Source organism: Colletes latitarsis, chromosome 5 (genome assembly GCF_051014445.1).
Source record: "Colletes latitarsis isolate SP2378_abdomen chromosome 5, iyColLati1, whole genome shotgun sequence".
Taxonomy (NCBI): Eukaryota; Metazoa; Arthropoda; class Insecta; order Hymenoptera; family Colletidae; genus Colletes; species Colletes latitarsis.
In genome coordinates, this window is record NC_135138.1 from 34698525 (window position 1) to 34712973 (window position 14449).

The 14449-nt window shown below is 45.7% G+C and overlaps 1 protein-coding gene across 3 annotated transcripts; it reads left to right on the top strand.

The window, feature by feature from the left end:
* Positions 1-966: 966 nt before the first annotated feature.
* Positions 967-14407, top strand: Dab (DAB adaptor protein). 3 transcript variants are annotated; one of them, XM_076764901.1, is made up of 8 exons: positions 967-1763; positions 4292-4506; positions 4825-4968; positions 6923-7075; positions 7161-7214; positions 7305-7409; positions 7481-7732; positions 7837-14407. In XM_076764901.1, exons 1-8 carry the CDS (start codon positions 1727-1729, stop codon positions 11929-11931), a joined length of 5055 nt encoding a protein of 1684 aa, XP_076621016.1. In that variant the 5' UTR covers positions 967-1726; the 3' UTR covers positions 11932-14407. The 3 variants fall into 3 exon arrangements, with proteins under 3 accessions (XP_076621016.1, XP_076621015.1, XP_076621017.1); XM_076764900.1 differs by having other exon boundaries at positions 7161-7409; XM_076764902.1 differs by lacking the exon at positions 967-1763 and having other exon boundaries at positions 4367-4506; positions 4806-7075; positions 7161-7409.
* The last annotated feature ends 42 nt before the right edge of the window (positions 14408-14449 follow it).

Here is a 14449-nt window from a genome sequence, read left to right on the forward strand (position 1 = left end):
GCTTGATAAATAACAATAAAAATGTCGTTCTTTCGAATAAAGTCGTTGGTTATATTGGTTATCTATTACTTGAAGTACCTTTTGCTCATCTGTGCTTGCGCGAGTGCTAAGTAATCATGTCAGTTACACAATGTATAAACTAGCGATAATGAATTTATTTAAAAACAATGATTGATAATAGCGATTCCCCGATAACGTTCTGTTATCTGGTATTAAACTAAAATTTGTTATTGCGATAAGCATTGTTACTATAATGAACCCTACTCGAGGTGACTCTGCTTATTATAATTTTGTCAATAATAAATTTAATTGTGTCGATACGATCCACTAAAGAGAATGTAACAAAATATTGTTGGAAGCTTAAACAAATTGATTATGTTGAAATGTTAATACGTATTTTGCATCGGTAAGTATATACTCACATTCTTTTATATTATTTTCAAATTGTTGTCCTCAGGATGAAGATTCAAACCTCGCGCGTAAATTAGTGACGCCATCTTCGGAGCCAGAACCGCAACTATTGATGCGCACAATGCGGAGTAGATATCCATCTTGTCTGTACTTTGTTTATGATTTACCCCCGTTCGTGCCAGGTACTGGCTTCTAATTTGTTTACAATTAGAAGAAAATAAAATAAACAAACGTATACATCACATCATATCACGAATGGAATAATTTCCAACAACACTAGCAAGCTCTGCATACACAGTAAATAGAACGTTTCTACAAGTACATGTAAAGTACACGTTAATAAAAAGAATACTTGACCCCCGATAAAAATCCTTTGAAAATTTATTTCTCGCTTTCGGTGTACCAACGTTATGTTCTTAATCGGTTCGATAAAAATCCTAAGAAGTTCGCGTGGAAAGGAGGGATGAGTTTCGCCAGGAGATCGTTCGCAAACGCGCCACCGCGGAGTAGGTGGCCAACGACGGAGAACAAAAGCAGTAGGGCAATTGAAATTTTTATCCCGGTCGATACGCGAAACGCGATGAAAAAAAGCACTCGACAAAAGATTTTCGTTCCGCCGTGAACGAGACCGCTCCAGAGACGTGGTTCGGTTCTGTGGACGACGTGGACCTTGCAGGTTAATGGGGAAAGTCGCTGACGGAAAAGCGCGCGCTTAGCGGGAAATATTCTCTGTGGCCCCGGAGCGACGACGCCACGTACTAGATGGTATATTATTGATCAATAAGAGAGGCTAACATGGATGATCCGTGCCGGCAGAGGCGGCCGCTACTTCCTTCGTATTTTAACGCCACGCGCCTGTACCGCGAGAAACTGATCACGGAACCGTGCTCCGGGGATCTCGGTGTTCTTCCGGTTGTCTGCGACAACGTGCAAGCGTGTTTGCGGGACGAGAATCACCGACCGTATGTGAAACGCGCCAATCTCGTACTTCCGTGGGAATACGCGAATCGAGGGAGACAGAGGGAGTAACGTAAGAGTAACGGCTGGATAGCAAGAGCACGAGATAGGCCGCGGGTGAAAAAGGGTGAGAGTGGGAGCAAGAGGGACGGAGAGAGGGAGGGGAAAGGGAAAGACGGAGTCGCGAAGGGCGACGGAGACAGGACTAAAGGGAGAAAGACAAGTGTGAGCGACATGTGCCTGTGTTGAGAATTCTGTCCACGATAGTGCGGCGGCCGAGGGTGCGCCGAGAGAGAAGATCGGTTATTTTTTCCTCTCCTATATCCGATACTCTCTCGTCGCTTACACGGGACTATCGATGCAGACCTTACGGAAGAAAAACAGTCCGCGCAAGTGTAAGTAAAAAACCACCCCCTACGAAATTGCACAATTTCCATGGATACGTCAGAACGTGCTTTGTCAACGTCGTATTGTGGCTCGGTGATACCGTTGTGATTCGAATCGGCAGGTATGCGTCACGACCGTGGAACCTTCTCCCAGTTTCGTGGGATTTGTTAATGTTCTGGAAGCATGACGTTGTGATACCACCCTGTAGATCGGTTATAGGGAGCCTCGGAATATGGCTTCCCTTCTTTAAGAGGGAGAAAGACGACTGTCGGCCAATTCGAATCCAACCGAACGATCCGATACGCGATGGATGTGTGGATTGTGATGCAAGTGAAAGAGTGAAACGAACGAAAGCGGGTAGACTTTTTTTGGGGGTAGAGAGAGGACTGTCAATTTGCGATTTTCGCGCGAGCTTTCGTAGCACTTGCATCGTACCGACCGCGATAGTGCAGTCTGCTTATGTGGGTGTCCGTATGCGCCTTCGCCACCAGATGGATGCACCGACCACTTCGTCGTACGTGCATTGTAAACGGTGTATAAGGGTAGACCGAGAGCATTCGATGGAACTTTAGCCTTCCTGAAAGTTCTATTCTGTTCTTTACGTTCGACTTTCCCCAAAAGAACATTAAATCTTATTTTGTTATTGATCTCTACCGTTCGTATCATATCCAACGTTAACGATTTAGAAACAAATAAGATAGTAGCGCTTTTAGCGATAAAGATTAAAACAAACAGGTTCAGCCAAGTAAGATTAGGCTGCAAACTTTAATAGAGAGGACCACGTGTTTGATATGCCTGTTTCGGATCCAGTACCGTTTGATGAAAAAGACGATCGATACCTCCAAAACCAGTTTTACGTGTCTTCTCTTGCATCATGGAAATGTCCTTTTTTCAAATCATCTTTCTATGTTAATGTACCTAGCTAAGGTCAGGGCCAGATCAAGATTTCCGTGACCCGAGGAACTTCTAAATATTTCTGAAAGAGAAAACGCTCAACAAACTTCATATATTTCTAGCTCCATCGAGAAAAACAATTTTATTTATCGAAACATTTGGAAATTTAACCACTCTGGGCGAAAATTGCGGTGCACGATAAGGGGGGCGATACGTAGTCCACGAGTTCACCCTCGAAAAACTCAATCGCACCAAATTATCCCCTCTGAGACTGTGTAACTTTTATTCTAAATACTTTTTGATGTAATCGACAGCTTGAAAGTTATCGGAGGGGATCGATTTGAATGACTCATCGCGTGCACTCTGAATTTTCATTGTTTTACGCAACGAAGCGGTTGTTGTGACAGTGCGGGAGCAAAGGAAGATGGTGTGCGAAGGAAAAAGCTCGTACGGAGGCGATCGAGCTTGAGCAGAGAAATTGTTGGGGGGCGGGGGAGGAGGGAGGGCATGAATTGGTTATCCGGATAGAGTCTCAAGTATCGACAGTTGGCGTTCTCCACTCGAGGCGTACGAGGACGTTCAAACAAATGTGCCGGTGTGGTCGTGACTATTAAAGTCGCGAGGGGTCGAGAAAAGTGTTCGCGAAGCGGCTTCTGGTACCGGGAGATTTCAACAAATTGCCCGTGGCGAAGACAAAGCGTGCTGGCTCGGCGCTGTCCGACGCACGAATGAATAAAGAACTAACAACCGATCGGCTGAAACGGGCAACTACCGAGCAGATTATTACGGCGACGACGAGCACGTTCGATCCTCGAACGGTCAAATTTTTTAATGCGTTTCGACGGGGAAAGGATCGAATTTGCCCTGGTTACGCGCTTCGAAAGGGTAAGAGGGGATACAAGGGCGACGGAAAAGCGAAATAAATTGCTTGTCTCGAGTACGCTCGAAAGGATTCTCGTTTCACGTTTTCACGGGGCGGCAAATTGATCGTATGGCCGATCAATGTTAGTTCAAGAGGCTCGAAATCGTCGTTGGATCGCTTCGAGACCCCCGCAGCTACGTACCCGATAATTCAATGCGATTCTGCTTCGCGCGAGTTTGAATAAGGCCACACGTTGGGATATTAAAACGAGCATCTAAGGTTGGCCGCACACGGATGCGTCCCAGCATGCCTCGCATTTCGCTTTACGCTTCGTCTGTCGTGTCGCGTATATATTATTAATTATCTCTTCTATTTAATCGCTGTTGTGAATCGAATACAGGGTTCCCGGTAATCGGTGGTACAACTAATTTAATTTATTGCACAATCTGATGAAATAAAGTTGTTGAAATGCCGATGGTTGTCTATTTTATATTCCTATAAATACATTGTTTACACACTGCATTATTTAGTGTGATAAATTGCACAAAATAAAGAAACTGTACAAGAACGCTGTTTTTTATTTTCCGTTAGTATATCTTGGGTTGCCTCAAATGCATGTTAACGCGTTCACTGTCCGGCCCCTTAGCGGCGTAACCAAAAGTATGGCGCTATGGCCCGTGTACGGGTCATGGACAGTGAACGACAGTGTTAAGGGTGAAATAAATTAGTTTCACTGGCAATATTGCAGTCGTAACGCGACGATCGAATCGTGTTTTTCAGTCAAGTACGAACCAACCCGATTTCTTGGGGAGGGTATGTCGTTCAAGGCAAAGTTGATTGGCATATTGGAAGTATCGGAAGCGAGCGGGGACCGGATGTGTCAAGCAGCTTTGGCGGACCTGAAGATGGCGATTCGGGCTGCCGGTGAACACAAACAACGAATCACCATCCAGGTCAGCATCGATGGAGTACGCTTGCGGGACGAAAAGTCTGGGGTAAAAGCTCTAATAGCTTTTCTACTAAAGTCAATGCAATTCCCGTGTTTTATTTTATTTTCAGACTCCGAAATTAACACGCGAGATCGCGATAACCGTTTCTGGAGTTGATTTTTTCTTTTATTCACAGTTTTATAAATTTCCAACGTGTTTCCAACCGGTGAAAATACTTCTATAGTCACTTTTGATTCCCGACCTATCGTAGACAATTTTCCATTTGCGTTCTGTTCACTTTGATCGAAAAGAAAGTTTTGTTTAATTGTATTGGCTTGCACGATTCAACAAAATTTCGATGATAGTGTTTGATCGTTTTCTCAGGTCTGTCTGTATCACCATCCTGTGCATAAGATATCGTTCATCGCGCAGGATATTTGCGATTCGAGGGCTTTTGGATATATTTTCGGCTCTCCAGATACTGGGCATCGTTTCTTCGGCATAAAAACGGACAAAGCTGCGAGCCAAGTAAGATGTACCCATTAATCCACGTTGAAATTGATTTTTATATTACAAACGCAGCGTACAATTGGCTGAACATAAATTGAAAGCTATTTATTTTGAGTTTGGAACGTAAGTTGAAAAACAAGTGACTCTGTTACTATTTAGCAATAAATAATTTTATGTTTGCAAAAGAGTCGAAGATCAATATTAACAATATTCATTGAAGTAACGTGTCTAGGAGTTTGTGGTCATTTAAAATAGAAAAAATATCTTCGACTCTTCTGCAAACATCAAGATATCTTTCCTGTGTTAAATGATTGCAAAATCTTATACACGTTGTTTATTACTAGTCGATCTCAAATTTACTAAACATTTTTAATCAAAAAGCTGGTGTTACGTAACGAAACAAATAGAAATCTAAACAGGTAAATAGCGCTAAATATCTGAATCTATTTTATTACGAAATTTCGGCTTCATAATCAAGGCTCTGGACAACGCCGCTAGAGGGTTATTTGCTTAAACCAGTTCTCACAGGTTCATTAAGCAAATGACTCTGTTATACAGGAGTCGATCGAAACATTTAATGACATTTGTGGTAAGGTCTGTTGAATCAGTTTCACTGATGAGTTCGCCAGTAACCTAGGACGGAAACGAGTTTTTTATTGGGAACCATCTGTTTCCATATAAGACTCCTTTTAAGATCCTCTAAAAGGCACCGATACATTACATTATCTTAGATTAATAGTCCATACTCCTTCTCCCTTATTTTTAAAACCGTTTAAACGCTCTAATATAAATCTAATCTCAAAGTCGTCGCGTATTTCGAGTATTGTCTTTCGAAAAAAGGAAGCATCCGCGTTTTAATTCGTTGGGAAATTCGTTGGTGCGCGGATACGATTCGTAAACGCGATCGAACCGTGTCATTTGTCGAGAACGGTTCGCTTTGGAGAAGCGAGGGGGTCTAAAATGATATTTGTCCAATCCGGGGAAGCAATATCGACCTCGGTGGCTCCGTAATTTCGGAGGGGCATGTAAATAATTGCATTATACGATTCAGCCTACTACTCCACCGATACGCTGCGGGAGATTGTTGTTCGATTATACGCGATTCCCTCCGTGCTCGTTCAAAGAGATTGCAATTTCTTCAACTTCAGCTCCCTTTGACCAACGCTTTTGCATGCGCCATTCTCTCATTTTTTTTTCGTCTCGAGTGCACGAAACACCGATTACCAAACTATTTTCAAATATATGAATTCTCTAACAGCACGCACGCACATCGTTTGTTAACATTTCGAACGGAGATGGGCGAAACTCTAAATAAAAATTACGATTAAATTACATTTCACGTTGAATGACTTTTATTGTTCGAACAAAATTCTGCCCATCTTTGGAGCGTCGCTTTTCTATTCGTTATTATTGTGTTTGCGTCCATTTATTTTCTTGAATGTTTATGAACAGTTTACGAAGAACAGTCTGACCACAAAATGTTGCTTGAAAAATTGCAATGCAAATTATTTATGTCTAATCGAGGTTGTTTATTACACTAGCTAATAGACAGTTATCATCTGGCCTAATCTTTTTTATACAAAATCGTGAATGGGTACTGTGAGTTAATATTCTTAGTTATGCTTAAACATCTCAGAAAGATCAGATTCTTTCCTCTACTTAGATCGCCATTATACGCCTTAGATTTGGAGATACCTTACTAGCAGAATATGTAAACTGGCTAGTAATTTTAGTATAAACTCACATTTCGATCTAGTGTGAGTAGAATCATCGCCTCAGATTTAATTACAGAGCTAGCCGCTAAATAAACTATCAAAATTTCGATGCAATACCTTTGCAATATTCTTTAGTACTATGCATACTAACTGAACAAAAATGTACTTACATTCATCCACCATTCTGATTATGTATAGTCGTGCAAGAACAGGTCTGTCTCTTTTTATCATTCAATTTGACAAAGAAACCATTACAGGCGGCGATAGCTATGAACGACTTGTTTCAAGTGGTCTTCGAGCTGAAAAAGAAAGAAATCGAGCTGACGAAGCAACACTTGGAGCAAAATGCCATAGGCGTTATTAAGCTTCACAATCGTGGCATTTTCACCGAACCTACACCCGACACCAAAGTAAATTTCTATAATATAACGATGCTATAATATACCATATCGAATAAAACATTCATAATAATCAATAAAACATTTTCTTTAATAGGGTGCAGCAGGAACCGAGTCCTCTCTTCATCGAGCAAAGAACACGAATCCGGAGGTAGACATACAACCTGAGAAAAGAAACGAATGTCAAAGTGGTGTAATAGCGGATTTATTAGACTTACAATTTGAACTAAATTCTCTACAGCAAGGAATCCATCACATGGAGAAAAATACCCCCGAGAATCCACCACCATCCGCGGACAGTCTTTTCGAACCTGATCCGTTCGGTGACTCGTTCGCAAACATGAAGGTAAACCAACACTTCCAATATTCTCAAACTAAATTATAACTACAGTGTTTAACATCTTTGTTCGATTACAGTTGGAAGACACTGTGCGGCCTATCCTGCCGCCACCGCCATCAGGCTCAAAAAGAGGTCACTTGGACCGACAGCAAACGATTCCAGGTCCCCAATCGTCGGTCACGTCAAGCCCAGCGACGACTGTAACCAGCAAGACGCCACCGCTTCAAAGTTCGGTTCAATGGTTCGACAAGGACGCGGAGAACCTTTTCAGCGATAGCGAGGTCACCAGTTCAGACAAGAGTACCCCTGTCAAAAAAGAACAAGACGAGGTAAACGTCACAACAGGCTAATGACAATCTAACAAGACCTTTGGAACACCCACATAGGGAAGCTAAACGCTGTTAACACAACTTGAAAATATAATTTGTTGCAGACTCTGGCTAGAAGCCCGCAAATAGACGTTTTCACGGAGTTGGATCCGCTGGGCACCGGCCTGATAAAACCCTACGTGGACAAGAAGGACTTCTTCCAGCACTTGAAAAATCCTCCGAAGAAGGTGCTGAAGGATCTGGTGTCCACCAGCTCGGACACGTTCCCCACGAACTTCAGCGGCGGCTCGGATTCCGCAGAGTCGGAGAACCAGGCACGAAACGACTTGTTGTCGAAGGACAATCAGTTCGACGACAGCAACTTCGCGAATTTCGACCGGTTCGACGAGATCGAGGCGGTTCAGCCGGCCGTCGCGCGATCCGATTCCTCGCGGAAGACGGAAGCTGGGCCAAAGGCTCATCATCAACCGCTATCCGTGTCTCTACCGCCCGAGGAACCGTCTGCTTCGATCTCTCCGGCGGTTTCAACCGTATCCGGAGGCGCTACCTTGCTCAGTCGAATGGACAAAGACTCCTCCGACTACGTGCACGGGTTGGTTCCACTTCCAAGTCCCATGAAGTCCGGGCGCAAGAAGGACTTCGACATCGACTTGCCTGCTGGCAAAGGACAGCCCATAGACAAGCCATTTACGGTCGATTTTACAACGACCACCGAGTCGCCAGCGTCTCCGTTAAAGTCTTGTTCTTCCGACGCGAATTCGCGACTCTCCACTTCGTCTGCGGAGCTGGAGCTGGTCCCCGAGCCTCCCCCGCGAGGGGTAGCCAACATCCTGATCAATCCGCCGCCTCTGCCCCCGAAGAAGCAAGGCGGCAGGGGCGGCGTGAAGCCTCCGCCGCGGCCACCGCACACAGAGGGCTACTTCCACTACGATTTCCCTGAACGCGAACATCCTTCGCCCGTCGTAGCCAAGGACAGGAGCAAGAGTCCATTAAAGGACACGAAGAGCCACTTCGACGACAACTTTAGCCCGCCCCTTCAACTGTCCACCAAATCGGATTTAATCGGTTCGATGACCACGTCGACCTTTGAAGATTCCTTCAGATCTATGATGCCTACGACGAACCTGTCCACGTTCTTCACGTCTACCAGCGTATCCACCACGGCGAAAAAGGCGAAGCCTTCGTTGGATATTACACTGAGTCAGTTGACGTCCTCGAACCTGAACGAATTAGCCAATAGTCTCGGGATGACTGTTCAGGAGCTGACGAGTTTAACGCTTCAGCAACTCACGGACTGCTTGGCGACCCTGTCCACCAAGGATGCTTCCACGAACGAAACGGAGGAAGTCACGAGACAAGAATTCGCTACCATGAAGCAACAGCCTGATATTGTTCAATCGAAATCCTACGTAGAGTCCCAAGCCTTCGTCAAAGTGAACACAGACCAGGAACCCAAATGCGATGCTACTTACGACAAATACGCGGTCTTTCGGGAACTGTTGGAGCTGGAACAGATGAAGAGGAGCGAGGAGGACGCGATGCAAGACACGGTCGAAGAGGAGGCGACCGACATGATGCAAGACGCGGTCGAAGAGGAGGTGTCGGACGCGATGAAGGAAACGTTCGAGACTGCTTCGGAGCCCGAGGACGACAGCAAACCGGAAACCATAGTTTCCTTGGTGAACCTAACAGTGAAGCTTCCTCCAAGTAGCGAAGATTTAACAACGGAAGAGTTACCCAACGTAAATTTCGAGGAAATGAACGAGCCATCCTCGAGCTCCGCGAGCGAGAAGGCCCAGTCGGTGGAAACGGAAGCCACCGCCAGAATGTCGATGACGGAAGCGGAAATCGGGACGGAATTCGGGACGAAGCAAAGCAACGAGGCCGAGGAGGAGCCCGAAAGGCGAGATTCGATGGCGGACGACGAAGAAACGGAAGCTCCTGAGAAAATTAGCGACGTTAACGAGGACCTGGACAAGCCAGCGACGGTGAGCAACGCGGAAGAGACTAATGGCTTGACAGCGGAGAAGACGAGAGTCAAGTCCTCGATATCGACGTCCAGCGACAGGTACGCTGCTCTACGCGAGATTATAGGAGAACCGGAACCGTTGCCCAAGCAGACGCAGGAGGACGCGTCCAACTCCACTCAAGTGTCTCCTGTGCTTTCGTCCTCTACTCAATCGAAAGGCATAGCGGAAGTGGAGCTGCTCAATCTATTCTCCGACACGCCGCCATCGTCATCCAGCCCGAAGAAACAGGTTAAAAAGGAGGAAGAATCGAAATCAATGGGCATGGACATCTTCGAGGAGATAAAGATGTTGAGCAGCGGGACGCACGCCGCGAAGGGAACCAAATCCACGATTTCGGAGGACATATTCTGCCCGTTCACGGAGCTGAAACAGGAAACGGACGACAGCAAGGACGACGCCAACTGGGCGAAGTTCGACACGGGTCTGTTCGTGTCTGACAGACCGTCTTGCGAGGGTACACCTTCGATCAGCGGCACCTCGCCGTGGTCTCCGGACGGCAAGGAGTTCCACAAGGACGTGGTGTTCAGGGCCAGCGTGTATCGTCACTCTGGCGACAGCGACAACGAATGGAAGGACGAGGAGGAGAGCGAGGAGAGCAACGGAAGGTCGCGCGGGGGCGGTGGATTCTGGTGCAGGCGTCATCCTCGCTTCGACGCCTCCGCGTTCGGCGACAGATCATTCTACGAGGAAGCTGGACCCGTTCCCGACAACAAGAGGGACAGAAGTTTCCGCGACAGGATAGTAAAGAAGTCCCGCGAGGCGTCGTGGATCAAAAATCACAATTACAGACCGCGCGACCCGACCTGGCACGACGAGAGCCAGTGGGAGGAGTCCAGAAACTATCCCCATCGCAAGATGCAGTACAAGGACGAGGAGGACCAATACGACGCGCACTGGAAGTGCAGATCGCAGCCTCAGCATTGGAACTGGCCGCACGAGCCGTTTTACGACGAGGAGAGGAAGAGGAAGTTGACCCTGTGGACCAAGGAGGATAGATTCGGTAGTCAGGAGAGTATGGGTTACGACGAGGAGGACAGACGACACAGGAGGAAGTACGAAAGGAGAAGGTGGGAGGAGGACGCTCGATTCTGGAACAGGAGAACAGCGGGTCCGCCAGATTTCGATTATCCTACTAGGGAGAGCTATTACTACTATCGAGAGGGCAGAGAGAGACCTCACGACTATGCAGCCGCCTGGGACGAAGAGTATGCCACCGATAGACCTGGAGACGACATGCCTAAATACTCCTGCAGGAGGAGACACTGGCCCAAGAGGCCCAACAGCGCGAACGAGGGCCGCAACACCGACGTCGTCTACACGGAATCGCGCGGTAAGTTCGGCACATCCAGGTCCGAGTGCAGCGATAACGACTCCGACCCCTATCTACGACCCTCCCAGCGCTCCAGGAGTCGCGAGAGCTACTGGGGCAGCGACCAGGAGTACGACAGCTGGGCAGAGAGGCCCTACTGGTCGGAGGGGCCTGATTCCAAAAGCGAGAGCCTCCATCGCAAACGAGTGCCCAGGCACAAGCCGCGAAACCCGCACGCCAAGACTCAGAGCCCCTTCGAAGACGACTTTGCCCAAAGTGTGGAGCACGTGGACCCCTCCGCCGTCGAGTCCCTGGCCACGGTCGAGCCCCGGGTCCGCACGGACACGAACGATCAGAAACCACCCCCGTCGAGCCCCTCCTCTAGCAAGAGGTACGCCAAGGACCTCCCCAGGAAAGAGATCCAGAGGGAGTACAGCAAGAGGTCCAGCTACTTCGAGGATGACCTCACGCCTACGGCGAGCGCCTCCAGCGACGCGTCAGACCGCCAGAGGCTACCCTCTGACCTCAAAGCAACACCAGAGGAGCTGCCCTGCGATACCAAGGAGGGACACCAAGCAGCCGATGGTTTCGTGTCGGAGGACAGCGGTCGCGACTCTTTCTTCAATGGCGATCTCAGATACGACGACGACGCGTTCGCGTTTAAGTCTGAGATGGAGGACAACGTGCCGGAACATCGCGCCACGACGCTACCCCTGAAGAACCACAGTCGCCAGGGCAAGTACAGTGCCGGGAACAACAATAACAAGTCGCGGGGCGACCAGTACATCAGGAAGTCCGAGTCGGTGAACATATTCGTCAGGGAGAACGACCCCTTCGACGACGACGACTTCTTTAATTGATAAGTCGTCCTTCGAGCGTTCGAATCGCACGGTGCTGGACATTGCGACATCAGCCGATCGGGTGGATCTTGAAATGATCGATTTTTGTTCAGATTATCCCCCCAGTATGCCCCCGATGCTAGATTTATCGATGTTTGTCGAGGTTTGCTAACGTATCTTGAAATGTTTGAGGATGGTCGCTGAATTGGTTGACTGTTCGAGGACACGGAGAAAAGGAACAGAGATATCATTCGAGGATCAAAGTGGTCCACGATCGACCAACCGATTTGGCGATCGTTCCAGGAGCAACTTCACCACGTGACATTCTGTACTTATTTATAATTATGTTCGATCGTCTGATGCTAACGAGGTTCGTACTGCGACTCAAGGGAATCATTGTCCAAGATATCGACCACCAGGAGGTATGGTCATCATACAGAAGCTAGTCATTGTTTTAATAAATTTGTACATAATGTTATCGGTGTTAGCATAAAATTGATTCGGTGATAGAAGTCTGTATATGTGTGTGCAGTTTATATGACACTTGTTTACACAGTAACTTCGGCGCGGTACTTTAAATTCGTAATCATGGTTCCACCGACTATAGTTATCTCGTGTTTTTTGCTTTATTCGTTTGATACGATGATGCTAGTCATATCGAGACACGTTAGGATAATTATACGATAACAGGCACGATTTCTGATCGATTGAAACTGTTGGGAGGACTATTGTTGCTTCCGGGTGTGAGTCGCGTCCTTTTGATTATTTATTTACTCTAACTTCGATCACTTACGAGATATTTGCTTGGACATTCATGGACTGTTCGATACTTATTTTATTCTGCTTCCTATTATTTTGACTGCCATACTTTAAGCCCTTATAGCCGCTACACACCCTCTTTGTCCCTATTGACTATCGACCCTAGTTTTAAGCTATTGAGTTGATCGATTGAAACCGAAGTCGACTATGCTTCAAGCGATAATCGTAAGTGTTGCTATCGATGTTGTTGACGCGACAAATTATTTGTAAAAATCTTAACAGCAGCTAATAGAGTAATATACGTTTTTAACGATGTACTTAAACTATTTTCATTGGTCTAATGTCTACTAGTGAGAATACAATAACTCTAGTTAATAAACACTGTTGCTGAAAACGTTGGAAAAGGACGCGGCTCGTACCCGAAAATTTCCAACACCTTTTGACTCGCGAGAACTCGATTCGTGAAAGCCTGAACGATCTCATTTGATAGGTATTGTTTGGAACGTCGAAGAATCAAAATGTGACTTTTATACACTTTTGACTGAAACGATCTTCGTTCGCGCGAAACTATACCATATTGAAGACGACATAGATAGACTCAATTGTCGATTCCTTTCGGACGTTTCTCTTCGGAGCGAGACGGTAAAGTCGGTCCAGCTAGTCTTGTAAAGTCTGTTTATTTGTAAGAAAAAAAAACAAGAAGAGATAACGAAATAAGGAAATCGTATCAAGTCGCGACACGACATTATATTATTTATTTATTTGCCAGCAACAGCACGCTGCGTTTACCTTTTAGCTTATGTTATTTATGTATAGATATGCGCATCGACATCTCGTGATGAATGTACTTAAACGCTGTAGCAGGCGAATTATTTATTATCATTTAAATAGTGACTCTAACTGTGTTAAAAACTAGTCAGAATTGTACTGACAATAATATACAGTCCCAATACAAATACAATTACCGACTGTGAAGAGATGAATTTCTGTTTAATCACTTACGAGCTGCGGTTTAATGTCGCTGTGTAAATCATGTTAAAAATTCGCTATTTTTTCTCTATCAAATATCTCTATGAAACTTTCGAGTTCGAGAAAAGGGTCTCGAATGTAACGTACACGAATAAAGGGAACGCATAGAGCAAATTATTTAAAAACTCGCTGTTATAACACCGCGCTTGATAACTAAAAAAAATTGCACGTCAAAAAGAAAAGAGTATCGAAATCGATCGTGATATTTGCCAACGAGGTACGTCAAATAAATGAAAAGTTCTATACTTCGATGAGCAGCACGATAAAGATGATACAAATAACGTAAACGCGATTTAACGAATTATAATTGCTTTTGTTTCACCAGTGAGCGAGACTCGCTGTAATTAGCGATCGATTCAACCGCGTATCCGTCTCGATATAAGTGATTAGCGGAAATGAAAATCCACGGCTACAACGAGGAACAGAAACCACGAGACCCAGGGCGACCAGGAATATGCATGGACGGTGTAATAAAAATTTACAATGTTTACAATAACTCCGTATCTCTGTTATTAATAAAAATGTCTCCAGCGTGACGCAATCCACGATTTTAGTGTGCTGTAATCGTGAAACTTGTAATTTTTACCATGACCGTAACGATTTATTCCATGTTGCACATTTGTGTCACCCTCCCAAGTGAAGATGAGTCGCGTTACAGTAAAACGGGAACCGTTCGAATGAATTTTCACTCTAAAAACGTTGGAACAGAATAAAGTTCTTTTGGAAGAAAACATTCTTTGTGTGCATGAAC